Consider the following 20838-nt stretch of genomic DNA (forward strand, 5'->3'; position numbering starts at 1 on the left):
AAATCCTTTTGAATAAATTTGTTTAGGGGTGAAAGGATTGTGCATGCATTCCATTCTATTGGCCCTCTCAAACCTTTGAATCGCTACTTCTCCACGAGATGGAAGAAATTCCTTTTGGTCGATTGTGCGAGATTACCCAGGAAAATGAGAAGGAAATGGGAGGATTTAAATTCTAAAAGAAAAGATTTGCATGGTTGGATTTGTTGTGTTGTCAATTGTGAGATAATTGTCAATTGAATCCCTTCCTTGTAGAACAGAAATATTATTGTTACAATATTATCTGCTACAATAGAATTCGAAGGTGCCATGTTTAGAAGATGAATTGGCTGCATTACTTTTACTAAATAAATCTGTTCTTTTTCTTTAACTTATTCTTTCTTACAATTTAACAAATTAGATTTATTAACAAATAGAAATCACTCACGAGTTTAGGTCAATAGATTTAATAGGTTAACTTAGGAAGTAGTTTTAGCTATGATTTGTGTTTGTCCTCCAATGCTTTCAATTGAAGGTACAATAATAATGGTTGTGGATTGATGTCAATACTATCAGTTGTGAATGGTCGTCAAATCTAGTGTCATTATAATTATACAATGACGATTAACTATGATGTCAGTTCTAAACTAACGTCATACCCAATGTCATCATATATATCTAAAGACAAATTTTAGAGGACGTGTTATACTTACCATTGTTTCCGTATAAAATGATAGTTTAAAACTTATATAAATCGATAATTTGAACTCAAAACTTGTATAAAATTGATCTGTACAGTAATTCTGTTATAATTAATTCAATTCAATCCAACCAAATATGTACAGTAATTCTGTTATAACTAATTCAATTCAATTCAATCCAACTAAATATGTCAGTAAAATGACCATTTCAAAACATTCCATCATTCTATTACATTGATCAGAAAACTATATTCAATTACATTGTAGTTCTCAAAAAACTAGCCATTCAATTACATTGTAGTTCTCAAAAAACTAGCCAATAAGTAATTGCTTAAGAGCTAAAGATTGAGAAAATATATATACAATTTGCCTTAAAGCTACCAAAATTTTGGAAAAGTTACGCATTAGGTTGACAAGTGAAATTTGATACATGTTTTACTTCTATTCGACCGATATATCGTCAAGTTTTCGTGTAAAAGACTTCTCACTACAAAATATACGAAAGCAAATAATAAATATTATAATTATATATTAACAAGTATAATGTACATATAAGAATAGCAAAAAGAGAAGTTACATATAAAAAATAAGATCGAGATTGTTGAATTACACAAACTTCTCTCACGAACCTCACTACATTATACCTTCATTTCACACTACCTGAGGACACTACAAAATGTATAAATTAATAACAATATCTAAAAATTGTTAAAAAGTCACGTATTTTCATATAAAAAATCAATTTAAAAAAATACCAAGAAAATGAGATTTGTGTTTAGTACCTAATATTTAGAGTCCTTAAAGTTGTTCATTTTAACCGTTGTAAGACATGTGTTTAATTACTTAAGCTCGTATTGAAAATAGTTGGATAGCAATACAATCAAGTAGCATTTTGCTCGAACTTACAAAACTCGAGAGATGCATGTATATTGAGGTAAAAATCACTTGCTAACCTGACCTAGTTTAGAAACATTGGGCACATAGATAGGTGCATTTTCTACTAGGGTTGAAACATGTTTGAATCCTCCTCTTATAGACATTTATAATTGAATTTACTTTTCGCTCTCTTTCAACTTTCCGTATTGAAATTCATATCAAAACTAATTTTTATTATTTTGATTACAAATTTAGGGGAGGTGTTCGTTTAAAAAACTAGATTTTGATGAATTTTGCTCTCTTCCCATTCGATATTTGGAAGTGACTTAGTCTTAATGAGGAACCGCGTTTGACATGGGAGTAAGAATAGTTAGGTTATTTAAACAAGGCGTCAAAGAAGAATGAAAATGCTGGGTTGGTTCGTAGGTTGACAACTTTAGTCGGGTCAACCTAACAAACGTGAAAATAGCGTTACAACTTACTTTTAAAATTATTGTAAAGATTAAAAATATTTTATATCACACACGTGAATGTTTAACATTTGATTTTATGAAATTTTAATAATTAATGTAACAAGAACTATGGATAAGTATGGTTATTTTAATCCAACTCGAAAGTAGAAAGTTGAATTAGACACTCTATTTGAGTTGCTCGAGTCATCAACCCAACCAACTCAAAATTTCGATTTAGTCCTTCGAGATTTACAAAAAAAATATCGAAGTCTGTATTTAGCTCTTTGCTGTTCTACGATTGAAAGGGCCAAACATTTAACCAAGTTATGTAAATTATGAAAACATCTGATGCAATGGACATTAAAGAAAATGATTTAACTTAATTATCTTCTAATCAACAAATATTAAGACACTCTCATAAAGCTACAACATAACAAGAACAAGAACCGCCAACCCTTCTCAACTTCAACTTCAATATCGCACTCGTGTCGATGACACGCTTTAAAAGCAAAAACTCCCTTATAACAATAAAAGTTCGACAAAATCGGGAACTTGATCATACTCCAGACTTACGTAACTCGGCAGCTCCGTGCGCAAAATGGCATCTCTCACCAAAAGTACAAGAACCTTTTGCAAAATTATCACATAGCTTTGTTTTATAGTTGCTACCTGAAGGAGCAGGGCCTCCTCCTCCCATCGCACCATGGGCTTTGCCGGGTCCTGACATTGAAACTGTGATAATGAGCTCCCTCACCATTGCACTTGCTTCGTTGATTTGCTCAAAAGTGCCCTCCAGTTCTATGTTCCTGAGATTTGGGTCTGATTCATGGTCCCTGATGGAGAGTTTGGCACCCGTTTGGCGACAAATCTGTTTCGAGTTAATCCCACCCTTCCCAATGATCGCTCCAGCGAGGGATGCATCTATACTAATCTTCGCAGTAGCTGAAGCGCCAAAGCTTGCAGCAGGACCTGGTGGTGGCAGGTCCATTCGCCCACCCATACGACCAACCATATGTCCTCCCATACCACGGGGATTATCGTGAGATGGAGGGGTAGGCCTCCCGAGTTCCCACTCTCCATGGGCAAAGTTACATTTATCACCAAACTTGCAGCCTTCAGCGCTGTTGAACTTGTTGCACATGCGAGTTTTGATTTGGGACGGAGCAGAGGACCCGCCGTTGGTGACAGGAGGGGCAGCCATATTTCTAGATGGTTGAGAACCAACAGGAGCAAGATTCATCATTTGAGCAACAGCATTATAACCACCAGGAACGTAATGCAAAAAGTGGCAGCTTTCACCAAATGGGCAACCAGCAGTGCTGAAATCCAAAAAGATGAACACAACTATTAGATCAACCAAACCTCCGAACCAGAATCCCTCGGAAATTCATAAATCTAAAGATTAGTATTCACTCGGAGAAATCAAACACAAGCATACAAAGAGGAGAAATCAATCTCCGCAAGAACCGCATGCATATCTTTTGACATAAAGTAATATCATGTTTTCCTCTTTCTAAATGCCCAAACTCCTCCAGAAGTTGTATATTATTGAGAAATAGCATAAAAAATTTCTGAGATATTTTGGGTAGTTTTGAAAAATGGCTTTCTTCAGTCTAGAAAGAAACTTTAGAACGAAACAAATAAAACAAAGATCTGCTCTACTGGAAAAAGAAACTATAAACAGCCTTTTTGTAAAGTGCAGCCCCACTAGAAACGAAGTTGCTACTCGAGCTTCCTCACAAAGACCTTTTGTGTCTTTTGCAATTAACTTGGCAACCTTTAGCAGTTTTTCTCCCCTTTGGGGTGATAAGTACCAAATCTGTCAACCAACCTCCCATCAAGCCCCAACTCCCTGTTAGTGCTAAAAGGTCCCATCCTTTTTAGAACAGTTTTCTCCCTCACCGTGCTACCAAAATATATATTTTTATTTTATTATAAGATCAAAATCATTTTTAAGAATTAGCGCAGAAATTAAAGTAAAAAACCCACCACCACCATCGTTTGAAACTTAAAACCACAGTTAATTCTTTTCATTTTTGGAAACAAGACTTCATTTTTTAGAAACAGCCTCCAAACAGTCCTAACATTAGACTACATATTACTTTAAAACTATTTTCTGTTCTTTTTCATTTCTAGTTTCTACCGCTATTTATTCTGATGAAAATTTATCCTGCCAAACGGGTTATCCATATTAAAAAAAAAATTATACTTGGTAACAGAAAACTATTTTTAAACGTTCAACCTAGTATCTTAAGTAGGACCCCGTGTATCAAGTATAAGGTTGGCAAGCGTTTAAAGCATATCAAGTAACCAAATCAAATTGCCACACCTCAAAGAGAAGCTTAAGCAAATCAAATAACCCAAACTAAATCTTCACATCTTGATAAAAGATTAAACACAATGCAATCAGGAGAGTGAATAGGAGGGTCTTATGGCTAATTATTGCCCTACAAGAAAATCTATTTCAGACATGAGTTGAAATCTTGGGAGAAAGATATGAAAACTTAACACTTTTCACGAGATAAGCAGACAATAAATCTATTGGTAAGTGGTCTAATCCATTCAAGAAATTCAAAACTATAGGCACTTAGTAGATCGTCACAAACAATTAGAAAATCAATTGTTACTGGGACAAGAAAAAACAGAGGCCTGTGTCCTTTTTAAAAGAATAAAGATGCACGCTTACAATGATTTATAGCGGGGAAAAAAAGAGATTGAAAGACATGAAGTGCCAACAAATACAAAGATAAGGAAAAGCCATCAGCATGATCCATTAATACTAGAAAACCCACAGCTGATAACAAACAACTCAAACATCGACCGAATACAATGTGGCAAATTGGAACACAGATCACAAAATACTTTTAAGCCTCAACCCCTCCACCCATACTTTCTACCCATATTTCTACAAGCCATCAATATACTGAAGAATATTAAATAGAGGTACTAAAAATTGAAGCAAATGGCATGCTCTAGTTAAATTAGCTGCTAGAAGGAAAAACAATGCAAAGGCAACTGTAATAACTTTTCTTTTTTTCTTNTTTTTTTTTTTTTTTTTTTTTTTTTTTTTTTTTTTTTTTTTTTTTTTTAAGATAAAAATCAAATTACACCTCCAAATTTTAGAGTTGTATCAATTAAAACCTCAAACTAATAATTGTATCAATGAAAATCTGAACTTTCAAGTGAATCAATTTAGACCCTTCATTAGGATTCTATTTTAAGACCTTTAATGCATAATTCTCACACATGTATATGACATTAATAGAGAAGAATCAAATGGATAGTAGCAACTCTCACTATTTATGAGTGGTTCCATCTTTTCTTCTTCCTCTATTTTTCTTTACTTATTAAGGAAGAATTATGTGATACGTTTTCCTACTATTTTAGCAGACTTTTGGAAGAAGAATTATATTTACCCAACTATGAGTTGATTTGAAATGAAATTAAGTTAAAATTGTTATAACTCACTAATATAGGGTCTACATTGATTCACTTATGAAAGTTTAGGAATCAAATTTATACAATTATTGTTTTATTTGATACAAGCCTCAAAGTTTAGGGGTACAAAATTGATTTTTCCCTCTATTCTTCTTTTATTAAAAAACAATTTGTGCTTAAAGGTTAGATGCTGACCATATTTCTCTCTACTAGAGATTCACAAGGGAAAGGAAGATAAGTCATCTCTATTCAGATAAGAGATGTGGACAAAAAAAATTAGGGCTCAAAACCTCATTACAAAGATAAATGATGGACGCAAGCTAGTAAAATAGAACTGGACCAAAAGGGAATAATAATCAACCAAAATTTAAAATAAAAAAAAATAAAAAATAAAAATAAAAAATAAAAAGAACGGATCAAACTAATTTGTAACCAATGAGAATGAGATGGTATCCCACGTGCAGTGCAAAATATAAATGAAACAGAGAGAGAGAGCCTCTGTGTTTTGTGTTTTATTGACTTGGTTGAAGGCTTAGAGTAATAATTTATACCTGTATTCCCAGTTTTCAGAGGCGCAATTACTCAGCTTTATCTTGTAATTCATGATCAATTAAATTCTTACAACAAGTTTAGATGATTAGGGAGAGATAATATGCAGCTTAAATACTTATTTAGGTAGGTAAGATATGAACCTGAAAAACTTGGTGCATGGCTTCGATTTGCCCCCTACAGTTGATAAGGACTCCAGTTCTGTTGCAAAACATTAATTATTCTTTCTCAGTTACAGTTTGTTAAGATTTTTACTCTAATACTTTAATACATCTTCACACTTAAATTATTTAGGCAACTAAAACAATTACTAAATAATTTGTAGCTTTCTGTTGCTGTAGGGTAACAATCTAAATATATGATTGGTAACTTCAACTGTTTCAGTTGAATTGTGGGGTTACCTAGGTTTATATATACAATAAGGCCCAACACCGAAACAAAGTTTATTTTTTAAACAAAAAAAAAACCACCCAGATCCAAATTTTGTCAATGGTAGATGAAGTATTTTAACCCTCCACTCCAAGCTTAATGACTGACCTAAGGAAATAAAATTATTCCGAGAACAATTTTAATTTTCTTTTCTTTATCCAAAGTGTACCTTTTCCATAAATAAATATGATGCAAACAATTGTTTCCCTCACTCCATCGCTCAAAGAAAAAATATTGCAGCAAATGAACAAGATATTCAGGAATTGTTCTTAAAGTCATAATTTTTGAAATAGATCTCTTCCATATTCAACCCATATTCCCTTCAAAGTGTATACAACTCAAATATGCTGGAAGGCTGAGAAGCTAGTCACCTAGGACAGGGTAACTAGCGACTTTGATGGATGGTGACCAGTACTTCTGAGTTACAACAATCCTAGAGCTTTAAAAACCAAGGGTTTTTCCATAATATAAGACTTGAAAGTTGTAATCAAGAATAAAGAATAAAAACTCGAGACTTAAACCTGTGCGGGGGTAGGGGCGGATGTAGCCAAGTGGATCAAGGCAGAACATTAAATAAAACAAAAGGAAGGATCAAACTGATTGGAATTTTTTTACGACAATTTCAAGTTCACAATAAATGGAAAGAAATTGGATTCAAATCTGCATTACCAATTTTAGATTCTAGTCCAAGGAGAATAGTTGAAAGAAGAGGCACTCAACAAGAGATAGTCTTTCCCAATTCTTTGCCGTTCATCAACATTCTCAACATACTACTACATAAAGCAATAATGATCGAGTCTGAGGTGTTAAAAGTGGAGAGAGACCAAACCATGGTCTGTTGAGAATGTTGATGAAAAACACAGAAGTGATGGAAAACAAGAAAAGGGCTCCACGCTTCACCATACTTGTAATTCGATACTGAACCCAACGCACACTTTGCTAAAGGATGACAATGAAAACTAAAACCAACCCTCACATGTTCCCACATCTCACCACTAACAGGCACAATTCTAAAAGTCGTCCAATTACTAACCCTCCTATTACACCACTAGTTATATCTAACCCCTCTCATAACTTACAAACAACAACCGTCTTCAATTACTTAAAGCAGATGCACTCACTAAAGGAGTATTCCAGTTATCCCAAGTTGAAGAAGTATAGTAAAATGACATCGGATCAAACGCATATATACGGGTAGATCACGGAGCTCGAACACGTGGCGCCACTAACTCAAAAATCCGTAGAAACAAATAAAAGAAGAACCAGTGAGACAGTAAAAGCGAAAAGTTCCAACTTCAGAAAAGAAACGAATAACAAACAGAGGCCAAAAAAACCATCCTCCCCCAACAACGAACAAAGCAAAGCACTAGCTAAGCACATAAATGTTCTCTCCTCGCAGACAAAGCTCAAACTAGTGGTACAAACGAACGAGACAAAGCATCGAACTACCACTCGAACAAACAGAACAACGAACACAATCCCAAAAAACAGAAAATAAAACAAAAAAAACAAAAAAAGCGAACCTTGCTTATGCTTCTTAAAGGAACCATTAGAATTGAAGGCAGCTTCAGGCCTCCCTCGCTTGCGCATATCCATTGTAAGGAAGTACAGATCGAGATCGAGAAAGTAAATCGAGAAAGAAAGAAAGCAAGCAGTGGAAGAAGAGTTGCAGAGATCAAGAGAGAACGCAAGAACAATTGGAGGAAGAAGGAGAAGAAGGTGAAAACCCTAAGTGTGGAGTCGGAGAGTTATGGCGGGGAAGGAAATCGAGGTTTCTTAAAAGCTATGGAGAAAATTAGAGAGATAGGGGAATTAGCGGAGAAGGGTGGAGCCAGGAAGATATTAATAATTAAATATTTAAATATTTAAATTAAATCAAAATAAAATCAAATCAAAATAATTGTGGGCGGATTTTTAAATTAATGTTTCAAATTGGCTAATTCTTCCCGTTGGGTTCCGCGCNAAAAAAAAAAAAAAAAAAAAAAAAAAAAAAAAAAAAAAGACGCACGTGACATTCACGTGTCGCGTTGACGTCATCGAAAAGGTTGAATCCCTCTTCTTTTTTCCGACCGCCAAAATTTCACCGCTCTTATATTTCCCCGCCAATTTTTCATTTTTTTATTAAAATAAATTATAAAAAGATTAAGGTTGGACGAGCTAACGTCTAATTCAAATACGTCCCCCCTTCTGTACATTTGACACCAAATTTGGTGAGCTTTCATCTTTCATATTGACGGATTTAACTCCCGACCTACATGCCAAAACTCATAGAAATCTCGACTTTTGATGTTATGGCTCGAGACCTTACCCGACCCTCTTCAAGTGTCGAGTAATAATCAAATAAGGAACTAGAACACAAACACAGAACGAAATAATGGAAATAATAGAGTTTAGATGAGGGAACCAAAGAACCGAGACGTAAAAGTACTAAACTCCGCACGAAAAAAAACTACCAGAGTATTTGAATTTTGTAGCCCCCGAACCATCTTGACCTTAGCTAAGCCCAAACAACCGCTTAGTCTGTCCACTCATTCCAAGAATCAAAATCAAATCCCTTAAAATTTTAAGAAAATACGAAGAGCTAACAAAAGAACATGAAATCTAACCTTTTTTTTTTTTTTTTACAAAAAATTTAGAACTCCAAAAAGATCTCGTGCTCTTTCATACGTTCACGTGTATTATATATATATATATATATATATATATATATATATATATATATTCAACCGTCATTAGGGAGCAGCAAAGTGATAGCTTCGGTCAATAACTATCTTCTATCTAATGCATAGATGCATTATGATCACAAGCTAAACATACAACTTAAACTACAATAATATGGGAAATTTCGAAACTCAACAAGTTAAAAAAGTTGCACATGTAAGACGGATACTCGACCATGACAGAAGTGTTAAATGAAATTTAGACATGTATTTCGAAATTGTTCACCTCGACTGCAAACTAGCAAGGCGGTAGACACCGATACTATGCTCGTCACATATCAACAGAAATACCACCATAAGTACTACCGATGCCATCAAAGACTTGGTTGTTGATAGAATAAGATATATATATATATATATATATATATAAATGCTTTGCTACAACAGCACATAAGAAGTAACGGCCCAAACCCACCACTAGCAGATATTGTCCTCTTTAGGTTTTTCCTTTCGGGCTTCCCCTCAAGGTTTTAAAAACGCGTCTACTATGGAGAGGTCTAACCCTACTCCAGCCAGTGCCTTGTACCATCCGGTGACTGGCACAACAGCACATAAGATGTAACAGCCCAAACCCACCGCTAGCAGATATTGTCCTCTTTGGATTTTTCCTTTCGGACTTCCCCTCAAGGTTTTAAAATGCGTCTACTATGGAGAGGGTCTACCCTACTCCAGCCAGTGCCTTGTACTATCCGGTGACTGGCACAACAGCACATAAGATGTAACAGCCCAAACCCACCGCTAGCAGATATTGTCCTCTTTGGATTTTTCCTTTCGAGCTTCCCCTCAAGGTTTTAAAAACGTGTCTACTATGGAGAGGGTCTACCCTACTCCAGCCAGTGCCTTGTACCATCCGGTGACTAGCACAACAGCACATAAGATGTAACAACCCAAACCCACCGCTAGCAGCTATTGTCCTCTTTGGGTTTTTCCTTTCGGGCTTCCCCTCAAGGTTTCAAAATGCATCTACTATGGAGAGGGTCTAGCCCTACTCCGGCCAGTGCCTTGTACCATCCGGTGACTGGCCAGACACCGAGCGGTGTGCCAGCGATGACACTGGACCATCAAGGGGGGTGGACGGTAAGATCCCACATCAAAGAGGGGAACGAAGTATTGCTTGTAAGAGCGTGGAAACCTCTCCCTAGCAGACACGTTTTAAGAACGTTGAGGGAAAGTCCGAAAGAGAAAAATCCAAAGAGGACAATATCTGCTAGCTAGCGGTGGGATTTGGCCGTTACATAATGAGGATTTCATATGCAGCCACTAAAGAATATGCCTCGAAGCCTCGAAGTTAGTAAGTACTATGTAAAAGGAACCTCGAATAGCCAGTACTGAACAAAACAATTTTGCGTTACACTCCCCCAAGAGGACCATCAAAACCTGCAAATGTTGAACCAGGTAAGGTCAGTTTCACAGGAACTGCAAGCAACAAACTATTTAGTATGTGAACTTACTTTGTGAAAATGATGCAACACTTCGAAGTTCGACTGTCATTTCCCGGAAAATCGAACGTTTTCACTGATCTTTAACAGCAGATTAGCCCTCAAATCCATGAATTATTGAAAAAAATGCAGTATAACAGCACGAGTATAGTCTAACGAGCACGAGATGTAAAAGAATTCAAACATATTTCTCTGTTTAAATTCTGCCAAACTTCCATGGCCCCGGGACGATGATTCACATACCGTCTTAGAAATGTATTTTCCGAACACACAACAATGGTGCGCAACGCCAATGCAGGGTCGGCTGCTCCTTGTTCCTTGAGCCAACTATACATTGAGAACCTAAGAGTGACCCTCTGAGCTGTATAGGAAAGATATGAAGGGAAATTTAGTAATGATGAAACAGAATTACAAGAAAATCTATCTTTTCTTCTATTACATCCTTCTTTTGGTTAAGGATTTGCGGAGAAACTTCAATCATTTTATAAACATCCTTCTCATCTGCAACATGATTCTCATCTGCAACATGATTGTGACCCGAGTAACTCATCGAGGACGATGACTAAGTTAAGTGGGGGAAAATGTCACGAAGAGAATAGGTTGTGACCCTCACACCATGACAAACAAGGTGGCGTCCCTCAAGAGACGCCCATCCAGCCATATGCCGGCCAACATAGAAGAGTGTCATGATGAGATCGAGGAGGACGATCCATCATCCAACACACCACCACGCAAAGTGGGTATTGAGTACATTTTGAGCCATTTTCATTCTACCAAATGTAGACATGATTTTGGCGAGGTGTCATACGGTGTCGTGCATTGTCCGTCCGATGTCCGATTGACACCAAACTTGGCGAGCATTCATATTTCATATGGACGGACTTAACTCCCGAACTGCATACCTAAATTCCTTCCGAAACCCCGACTTTTGAAGTTAAGGCCCGGGGCCCTACCCGGCCCTTCAACAAGCCTATCTTGTTCTTCATGTCTATTCTGATGTCTCTGTCTTACTTATGTCTCAACATGTCTTAAATGCCCACTTTGCGTGGTGGTGTGTTGGATGATGCATCGTCCTCCTTTAAATGCCCACTTTGCGTGGTGGTGTGTTGGATGATGCATCGTCCTCCTCGATCGCATCATGGCACTCTTCTATGTTGGCCCGCATATGGCCCAGTCCTCCTCGATCGCATCATGACACTCTTCTCTGTTGGCCCGCATATGGCCGGATGGGCTCTTTTGAGGGACGCCACTTTGCTTGTCATGGCGTGAGGGTCACAACTTACTCTCTTCATAGTATGGTTGTGACATTCTCCCCACTTAACTTAGTCATCGTCCTCGATGACTTACTCGGGTCACAATCATATTGCAGATTGTGACATTCTCTCCCACTTAATTTAGTCATCGTCCTCGATGACTTTCTCAGGGCGCATTCGCCCCACTGATTGTGAAACTCTGCTCCCTTCCCTCGAAACACCTTGAGTGCTTCTTTCATCTTACCCAAGTTTTCCTTCAGTCCTAATTTCAACAAGAATCGAATTTTCTGTTGCCTTGATCTCATCGCCTCTCCAGTATCTGGTAGCGGTGTAACTCTTGCCCCGCGCTTCCAGTTCTTCAATTCCTCTGGATTCTCTAAGATAAATCGACAAAGCCGTTTCTGTTGGAAAGAGGGATAGTGAAAGAGATAGGAATAGATGAGAATAGATAGAAGCTGCAGTGCTTTATCAATGTCTACTGACTTGATGCCTAGAGGGTTACACAATTCAGTATTTATACCTAATACACTGGACCAGAAATAGTAAATCATGCAAATCTAGATAAATTCAAATCTACTAACAATCTCCTAAAATCTCCTAAAATCTTGGTAGTTTGAATATTTGAATCATGTCTCAACTACTTCAAATCATATCTTCATTTTGAATACTTTGAATCATATCTCAACACTCCCCCATGATTCAAAGTTGCAGATGTAAGTACAGAGCTTTTCTTCTGACAAGGGCTTCGTAAGTATGTCTGCTTTAACCCGTACAATGTCTGTCTCAACTTGTATACCTTTGTTTCTTTGTCTTCCTTTATGAATCCCTCTGGCGGTGTTACATAAACCTCTTCTTGTAAATCTCCATAAAACTTTTCGTTTGGTAGGTCAACCATATCCCATGTTCCATCTTTCTTAACGGACTGCATCTCTACTGTCATGGCTTTCTTCCCGTCTTCTTTTTCAGTTGCTTCTTCATAATTCATAGGGTCTGAAATAGTAAGAGCAAACTGACATGATGCATATATGTCAGCTAAAGATTTATACTTCCTTGGAGGTGTCTCATCCGAAAGTTCTTCAAGAGAAGAATTGCTATTAAGTGATGCTGAAGATGATGAATTTGACACACTTTGTGTTGCAGTGGATCCACTGGGAGATGCACTGGAGTTGACCCTTGTCTCTTCATTTGGGGAAACTTCAACTGTAATCTTTTGTTGCTCCTGTTCTTTACTCCAATCCCAACTCACGTTTTCATTAAATATTACATCTCTTCTAACTAAAATCTTTTCACTAACGGGGTTGTATAGTTTATATGCCTTTGATTGAGTACAATAGCCAATGAAAATGCATTTTTCAGATTTTTCATCAAGCTTTTGACGAGTTTGAGGATGTTTCAAAGCATAAGCAACACAACCAAAGATTCGTAAATGACTTACAGATGGTTTCCTTCCATGCCATGCTTCATAAGGAGTTCGATTCATAACCGCCTTTGTTGGTGAGATGTTTAATAGATAAACAGATGTTGCTACGGCTTCGGCCCAAAATTGGTTTGGAAGTCTCCTTGCTTGTAACATACTTCTTGCCATCTCCACAATAGTTCGATTTTTTCGTTCAGCGATTCCATTCTGTTCTGGAGTGTAGGGAGCTGTTAATTCCCTTTGGATGCCCTCTTCTTCACAAAAGAGATTGAAATCTTTAGATATGAACTCGCCACCTCTGTCTGTGCGAAGAACTTTAATGTGACAGCCACTTTGGTTCTCTACCATAGCTTTAAAAATCTGGAACTTCTGAAAAGTTTCTGACTTATGTTGTAGGAAGTAAACCCAGCTCATGCGACTATAGTCATCAACGAATAGTAAAAAGTATATACTTCCACCCAAGGACTTCGTTTGCATTGGCCCACATAAATCAGCATGAATTAGTTCTAGATAATGTGAAGCTCTTTTAACTTTTCCAACAGGAAAGGACTTCCTAGTCTGCTTGCCATAAATGCATCCTTCACATAAATTAGTTGAGTCAATTCTTGGTAATCCGAAAACCATACCTTTATCCCTAAGTATTTTCAGGCCGTTCATATGAAGATGTCCATATCTGAGATGCCATAATGTTGAATCATCTTTCATGCTAGCAGTAAGAGCAAAATCCTCCATGTTAGAAACATCAAGTGGAAACATCTTATTTGAAGTCATGGCAATTTCAACTTTATGGCCTGATTTCTTATCTGTGATGACACATGTGTTATCATCAAATAGAACTGAGTGTCCTCTGGTCATCAATTGTCCAACACTCAATAAATTGTACCCTAAATCAGGTACAAATTGAACATTATCTAATTGTTTTATCTTACCGTGACTGGTTTCGACTTTCACTGTACCTTTTCCTTCAACTTGCATCTCTTTTGTATTTCCAAGTTGCACCTTAATCTTTTGCGTCTCATCAAGCTCTTTGAATAAGGATTTGGTGCCTGTCATATGGTTCGAGCATCCGCTATCAACAAACCATAAGTTACCTTTTTCCGGATTAGTATCCATGCACGCCACAAACAACTTTTCTTCTTCTTCTTCATTCTCTGCTGCAAAATTCATTCGTTGATTTTTATACCAACAATCAGATTTTGTGTGACCATACCTTCTACAATGGTAACATTGTATGACATTCCTTTGTTCATTGAATTGTCTCTGTCCATCACTTCTCCACCTGTTATCACGACCACCATGGAAGTTGCGAAATCCTCCTCTTCCACGACTTCTACCTGCTAAATGAATATTTTCTCTTTCGTTATTGGTTGTCTCCTTCACTTGTAGTGCCTTTTCTTCGTTTCTTTCTGATGCTCTATTGATTCTTGCCTCATGAGCCTGAAGCGAGCCCATCAGTTCATCAACGGAGAGTATGGATAGATCCTTAGCTTCTTCTATGGCGGCCACCACATGGTCAAACTTTGGAGTCAAGCTTCTCAACACCTTTGCAACAATTGTTTCGTTTGAAATTTTCTCTCCATAGGTACGCATCTGACTGACTATTGCCATTGATCTTGACAAAAAATCAGCAATTGATTCGCCATTCGTCATGAGTAGAGTTTCAAAATCACGTCTTAGAGATTGCAATTTCACTGTCATGACCTTTGAGTCTCCTAGAAACTCCTTCTGTAGAATTGACCATGCCTGCTTTGATGTGGTTGCTGCTGCAATTCGTGAAAAAATAGTCTCATGAACTGCTTGCTGAATAATGAATAGAGCCTTGGCATCGTTTTTCTTGGTTTCTCTTAGTCTCTCCTTTTCTTCTATTGTGGGTTCTAATACATCAGCAAACACGTGCTCCACCAAGTCCCATAGCTCCTGCGATCTAAGCAAGGTCTTCATCTTGATGCTCCACCACTCATATTTCTCACCATTAAAGATTGGTAACAACGGTGCAGAGGAAGAAAAACCAGCTACTGCCATTTTTGTTTTGTGAAAGAAAATAATCACTCGCCCTCGTGTCAAACGAACCTGGCTCTGATACCAAAATTGTTGGAAAGAGGGATAGTGAAAGAGATAGGAATAAATGAGAATAGATAGAAGCTGCCGTGCTTTGTTAATGTCTACTGACTTGATGCCTAGAGGGTTACACAATTCAGTATTTATACCTAATACACTAGACCAGAAATAGTAAATCAAAATTCAAATCTACTAACAATCTCCTAAAATCTCCTAAAATCTTGGTAGTTTGAATATTTGAATCATATCTCAACTACTTCAAATCATATCTTCATTTTGAATACTTTGAATCATATCTCAACAGTTTCTTCCCAACATTCGAGACAACGAGTAAGCTGTTCGTCTTTTTCAGAGTAAATGATTCCAATAGCAAGGGATGAGACTGGAAAAGGTGTTGTATCTCCTGCATACCCATGTCGATTTCATTCAAAAACAAAAGGCATAGCCTTATATTCGAAACAAACTTACCAACTCGGAATCGAGGGAATTGCACGAACACAGAACATATATGGATCAATGAGTATCCCATTTTCAGTAACAACCCAACTAAGGAAAGGGACTTACCTCCTGAATCCTCAAATAGAAAATCTGGATGTTGGCTGATTACCATCCTTCAGCTGTTCTTCAACCCAGCTTGATTCAAATCCAATGTTCTTCAATTTATCTAATACCATGACAAACCCCTCATTAGCACCACCAACCAATAGATAAGGGCTACAAACAACAAATTTAACTACACTAGCTTGGCTGAGACCAAGATCTGAGTCGCCTCCTTGTAGATCTTCCCTATCTTATTTCGTTCAATTCCATAGTTACACAACACATTATAGTTCTCTAGCAATAAACTATCATCACTCAAGAACATCAAATCACGGGGAAGAAACGCATTATACTCTGCAGGTTGCAGGCCTACACTCTCAAAGAAAGGCTCGAATTCATTAATCGGATGATAGCGCAAGAATCGAGTAATCGATCGCCCAATATCGCTCTCATGTTCAACTCTTCCTAGAAGTTTTTCAAGAAAGATCGGTGAATTTCTACTCATATTCTCAGCATCCATAAACTGAGCCGCCTTTCTAGTGGCCCGAGGAATCCGATTACCATTCCTGCTATCCCTAGTCGAAATTCCCCCGGAATTTCCACATTCTCCTGTTTGAGGAGGCTTTTTAGTGCGATAAAATCTAGGGTTCGAGGCAACAGAGGAAGATCCAATTATCCAATACATGAAACGAAATGAGTTGAAATTGCTATCAGCAATAATCGAAGAAGAAACAACGGAAATTTTTGTAAGTTTATGCAAGTAGGACATGACAGAATACACAATGTACGCAGTTCAAGCTGATTACATACATCAAAAATGAAATTTCAAAAGGCACCTCTTGAGAAGATTAAGAACTTCAGCTTTTTGAGATTGGAAAGTCGGACAGTTTCAGTGAAGATCGAAGTAGAAAAAAGAGAGAAGTGGCTGCTGGAATTTGTTTTGCAAATGATTCGCCGTCGAGAATTTGTTTTGCAAATGATTCGCCGTCGAGAATTTGTAGATTGAGAATACGAGAAGTACACTGGTGCTGCATTATGAATATTCGGGCTTTTGCATCCTTTGCTAAATTGCTACTCTTTGGTTTGGTAAGTCCGAGACTAACCTGGGAATGATCATGGATTTATAAACAGTCAGTTGGATGACGTAAGTAGCACGTAGGCTAATTTAGAGAATGATCATGAATTTGTAAACAAAAAATATTTTCTCCGTTGGTGTGAGGCTTTTTAAGGAAGCCCAAAGCAAAGTCAAGGAAGCCCAAAGCAAAGTCACGAGAGCTTATACTGCAAGGTGGACAATATCATACCATTGTGGAGAGTCGTGTTCGAACCTCGAATCATTTTGATTTTGAAGCAGATGGAGCGATGAAGAACGGTGGNTTTTTTTTTTTTTTTTTTTTTTTTTTTTTTTTTTTTTTTTTTTTTTTTTGAGCCTTTTTTTTTTTTGCAAATACATCCTCATTTAACTTCAATCAATTATGCCTTATATTTTAATTAATATATCCAACGTTTGTGAAACTCGAGGTCAAGACAACAAATGTGAAATTCCATATCGGTTGAAGAGGAGAACGGGTGGAAAAACCTCTCCATAGTAGAAACGTTTTAAAACCGTGAAGCGACAACACGTAATGAGCCAAAACGGACAATATATGCTAGCGATAGGGTTGAGCTGTTACAAATAGTATCAGAATTAGACACCAAGCGGTATGCCAATGAGGACGCTGAGCCCACATCAATTTGAAAGGGGAACGAATGAGTGTAAAAACCTCTCCCTAGTAGATGCATTATAAAACCGTGAGGTTGAGCCAAAGCGAACAATATCTACCAAGTAAAAGTAATATAATAGTTGACGTCATTTCTCCCTAGCATATGGACTATGAACTCGTAACTCAAGAGACTATTTTTCAAAGTTCATGGATGGTAAACGTTCTTTTCCTAATTTTTCGATGACCCAAGATAAACATTTAAATCTTTTTTTAGTTAAAAAATAGAATGACAAATTAGATTTGTAAATTATAGAAAAAATATCATTTTGGTTCCTAGGTTTCGAGTCTAGTTTCTAGTTGGTCCCTAAATTTAATAAACGTTACACATTTACTGTGCGAACAAATACCTTATAAACCCACACGACAAGACTTGATCCACTTAGCTTTGAATAGAGTGAATTTGTTCGCTCCAAAGCTTGAAATCCTTCACAAATTTAATGAACAATCAAGCTTGAACGATGCGATGCACAAGACATACTACATAGAATATCCAAACGATCGCAACTCTTGGGAATTCGATCTAAAAACCTTGTTGATCAAGAAAACCTTTAGATCTAACTATCCAAGAACTCCAAAACGATAAAAACCACACCCAATGAAAGTAAGATTCAGGTTACATGGGTGATCGGATACCTCAAAACAAGAATAGTTGTTTGAGATTTGAATCATTCCGTCAAGCTTGAATGATTCTAAACATTCAACTTAAACTACATAGAATTGCAAAAAAATTGAACCGTTAGCTAACGAACTTTTTACTACCTTTTCCAAGCCTACTTAACCTCAAAATAAAACCCTTCACCTTGCACGAGGAGACATTCTAAGAGTTGTAGACTTCATACTTTATGACCATAATTAGCCATTATATAAATGCAACCTTAAAATACATAATCGAAACATCATAACTCTAGATTACTATCCACACAAAATCGGTAACCATCCAAGAACAAATAAACCTTGATTCTTCTTTAATATGGCATGAATTGCAACAACGATAATTTGAATAACATATTTCCTCACAACTTACTTGAAGTTCATGTTGCATGATCGAGATATCTTGGTTCATATCACTCTCGTTCCTCGTAAAGCTCTCGAAACTCGTTGATGCGGAGATTTTGTCATTCTTTGGTTGACCCACATGGAAATAATGCACATTTAGTCAGTATATGTTAAGATATGCATGAAGTAACTAAGGATTATAACAAAAAGTAGGGTGTAATTGTGGATTACCACATGATTGTCATCTCCTGTAAGGCTTAATGTGATAGTTTTTGAACTCAGAGGCATAAGTTATAGACTCTTCTTCCAGTTTCTTCTTCAATCTCCTCCAAGTTCTCAACATATCAGACTGTATCAACCCTCTGTAAAGCATCTCAAAGGTCACCTTCTGGGGAAGAAACCCCCTTTCAATCATCTCAACAAAAAATTGACAGGCCTCTCTCCATCTCTGCTTCTCGCACAACCCGTGGATCATCGTCGTATACGAATCCAAATCCGGCCCAATCCCGCTCTCCTTCATATCATTCCACACCTCTTTCAGTGTCTCCTTCTTGTCAAGATTTAGAAACAAGCTCAGTAATATGTTATAGGTATGCAAACTAGGAGCAGCATATAGACAATCCTCCCTCATCTTCTTGTACAATCTCAAAGCACCTGCCCCATCCTTTCTACCTCTGTACTCTTTGAAGAAACAATTATAAGTTGCAGGGGATGGAGAGATTCCATTTCTCACCATTTCTCCTACCAAGTTTTCGGCCTCCTCGAGTCTCCCACAAGAACAGAGGCATTTGATCACCGAAGTATATGTAGCGACGGTCGGGGAGATGCCAAGCTCTTTCATCTGCTTCAACTTATCAAGTGATAGCTCCGGCTTGTGGGCACGGCTATACACATGAAGCACAATAGAGAAACTGGTCACATCAGGATCAATCCCTCTCTGACGCATTTCATCGAACACCTTCTCTGCAGTCCTAATTGTCTGCTCAAACCTCCCCTCCGGATGCAAACTCGCCCTCCTGCAAACCCCATTCAACAAAACATTATAAGTAACCACATTCGGTTCAATCCCACGCCCGATCATATCCTTCAAAAACCTCTCCGCCATCTCAAATCGCCCAATCTTACACCACCCATATATCAAAACCGTATAAATCTTGACATCAACATGAAACTCCGCCTTCCTCTTGTTAAAAACCTCCGCCGCAACTTTCACATAGCCATACTTACAAAGGGTATCCAATAAATAGCAAAATTCATCGGTTCGTACCTTGTTTCCAGTAAGCCCCTCAATGTCATCAAAAGCTCGAACGGCCTGGCGAGTTAGGCCAGCAGAAATCAAGCGGCGAATCAGCAAGAGAAAAGTCTCGGTACCCTTGTGATCCATTTGGAGGATGAGATGCCAGGCGGCGTCGAACTGGCGAACTTTGGCGAGGATGTCGATGAGTATGTTGTAGGAGGAAGTGGAGAGGGGGTTGAAGGGGAGGGATTTGGCGTAGTGGAAGAGGGAGAGGGCGATTTTGGAGTGGTGGGTGAGGCGGAGGAGGGTTTGATCGAGGAGGTGGGAGGAGAAGGAGATTGAGTGGAGCTGGAGGGAGGATTCCATGGCGTGGAAGGGGTTGTGGTGGTGGACGAGGACTTGGGAAACCAAATCGGCATCTCTTGAGGCTTCGATTTGGGGAAGAAGAGAACAGAGAGAGCGGAGGGAGGAAATGGCTGAAGGGAGAGGAGATTTGAGCTTACAGCCATGGAGATTTCTATACGCCATTGAATTCAATTCAATCCTTGCATAAGAGCTTCAAACGGGAATCATATATATATATATATATTGAGACATAGTATAAAGTTTAATAATATTTCTTTAAATTAATTTAGCCTATTTTAAATATATTTAATATGTTTTTTTAGGCAGAGAGTCAGGTGCACCATGTCACAATTGCAATCTTGATAGCAACGAACTTGCGATTGTGCAACACTTACTTCCTAGCAACAAAGTGAGTTAAGTCAATTCGTTCTTGCATCGCCTACGGCGAAGCGACGTATGCTCGAGCCTCTAATCCCGACTCAAGAACAAAGTTTTAAAAAATGGGGGCAGAGAGATTTCGAAAGAGAGTTTTGAAACAAGATTTGAATGCCAGCAAAAATGCAACAACGGCTTACAGCATATAACTATCGGGTAGGGAGAAGTTGACAATTAGTCATATTCCCATATAGTACATTTGAAGACATTTCAA

General features: G+C 37.7%; 2 protein-coding genes, 1 long non-coding RNA gene and 1 pseudogene across 4 annotated transcripts; all 4 read right to left on the reverse strand.

Moving 5' to 3' along the window:
* Positions 1–2319: 2319 nt before the first annotated feature.
* LOC111804495 (zinc finger CCCH domain-containing protein 31-like) lies at positions 2320–8296 on the reverse strand. The gene is made up of 3 exons (XM_023689322.1): positions 7945–8296; positions 6136–6193; positions 2320–3324 (listed from the first exon to the last, which is right to left on the reverse strand). The coding sequence occupies exons 1-3, from the start codon at positions 8015–8017 to the stop codon at positions 2562–2564; spliced, it is 894 nt and encodes a 297-aa protein (XP_023545090.1). The 5' UTR covers positions 8018–8296; the 3' UTR covers positions 2320–2561.
* Positions 8297–10437: 2141 nt separating this feature from the next.
* LOC111804497 lies at positions 10438–10720 on the reverse strand. Its single transcript, XR_002816521.1, has 2 exons — positions 10593–10720; positions 10438–10518 (listed from the first exon to the last, which is right to left on the reverse strand). It is a non-coding gene; the product is annotated as an uncharacterized LOC111804497 (long non-coding RNA).
* A 952-nt stretch (positions 10721–11672) lies between these two features.
* LOC111804494 lies at positions 11673–16650 on the reverse strand (annotated as a pseudogene).
* A 1294-nt stretch (positions 16651–17944) lies between these two features.
* Positions 17945–20394, reverse strand: LOC111804492 (pentatricopeptide repeat-containing protein At2g13420, mitochondrial-like). 2 transcript variants are annotated; one of them, XR_002816520.1, is made up of 3 exons: positions 18839–20394; positions 18636–18731; positions 17945–18035 (listed from the first exon to the last, which is right to left on the reverse strand). XR_002816520.1 is itself a non-coding variant. In XM_023689319.1 (2 exons), exon 1 carries the CDS (start codon positions 20370–20372, stop codon positions 18849–18851), a length of 1524 nt encoding a protein of 507 aa, XP_023545087.1. In that variant the 5' UTR covers positions 20373–20394; the 3' UTR covers positions 18427–18731; positions 18839–18848. The 2 variants fall into 2 exon arrangements, 1 of the variants encoding a protein (XP_023545087.1); XM_023689319.1 differs by lacking the exon at positions 17945–18035 and having other exon boundaries at positions 18427–18731.
* Positions 20395–20838: the final 444 nt, after the last annotated feature.

The sequence above is a fragment of the Cucurbita pepo genome, chromosome LG10, assembly GCF_002806865.2.
Source record: "Cucurbita pepo subsp. pepo cultivar mu-cu-16 chromosome LG10, ASM280686v2, whole genome shotgun sequence".
Classification (NCBI taxonomy): Eukaryota; Viridiplantae; Streptophyta; class Magnoliopsida; order Cucurbitales; family Cucurbitaceae; genus Cucurbita; species Cucurbita pepo.

Coding starts and splice junctions, on each gene's coding strand:
- LOC111804495 (XM_023689322.1), bottom strand. CDS start 8,017: ATGGATATGCGCAAGCGAGGGAGGCCTGAAGCTGCCTTCAATTCTAAT. Junction 6,194..7,944: donor CTTTAAGAAGCATAAGCAAG/GTTCGCTTTTTT, acceptor GTTTTGCAACAG/AACTGGAGTCCTTATCAACT. Junction 3,325..6,135: donor CCATGCACCAAGTTTTTCAG/GTTCATATCTTA, acceptor TTTGGATTTCAG/CACTGCTGGTTGCCCATTTG.
- LOC111804492 (XM_023689319.1), bottom strand. CDS start 20,372: ATGGCGTATAGAAATCTCCATGGCTGTAAGCTCAAATCTCCTCTCCCT.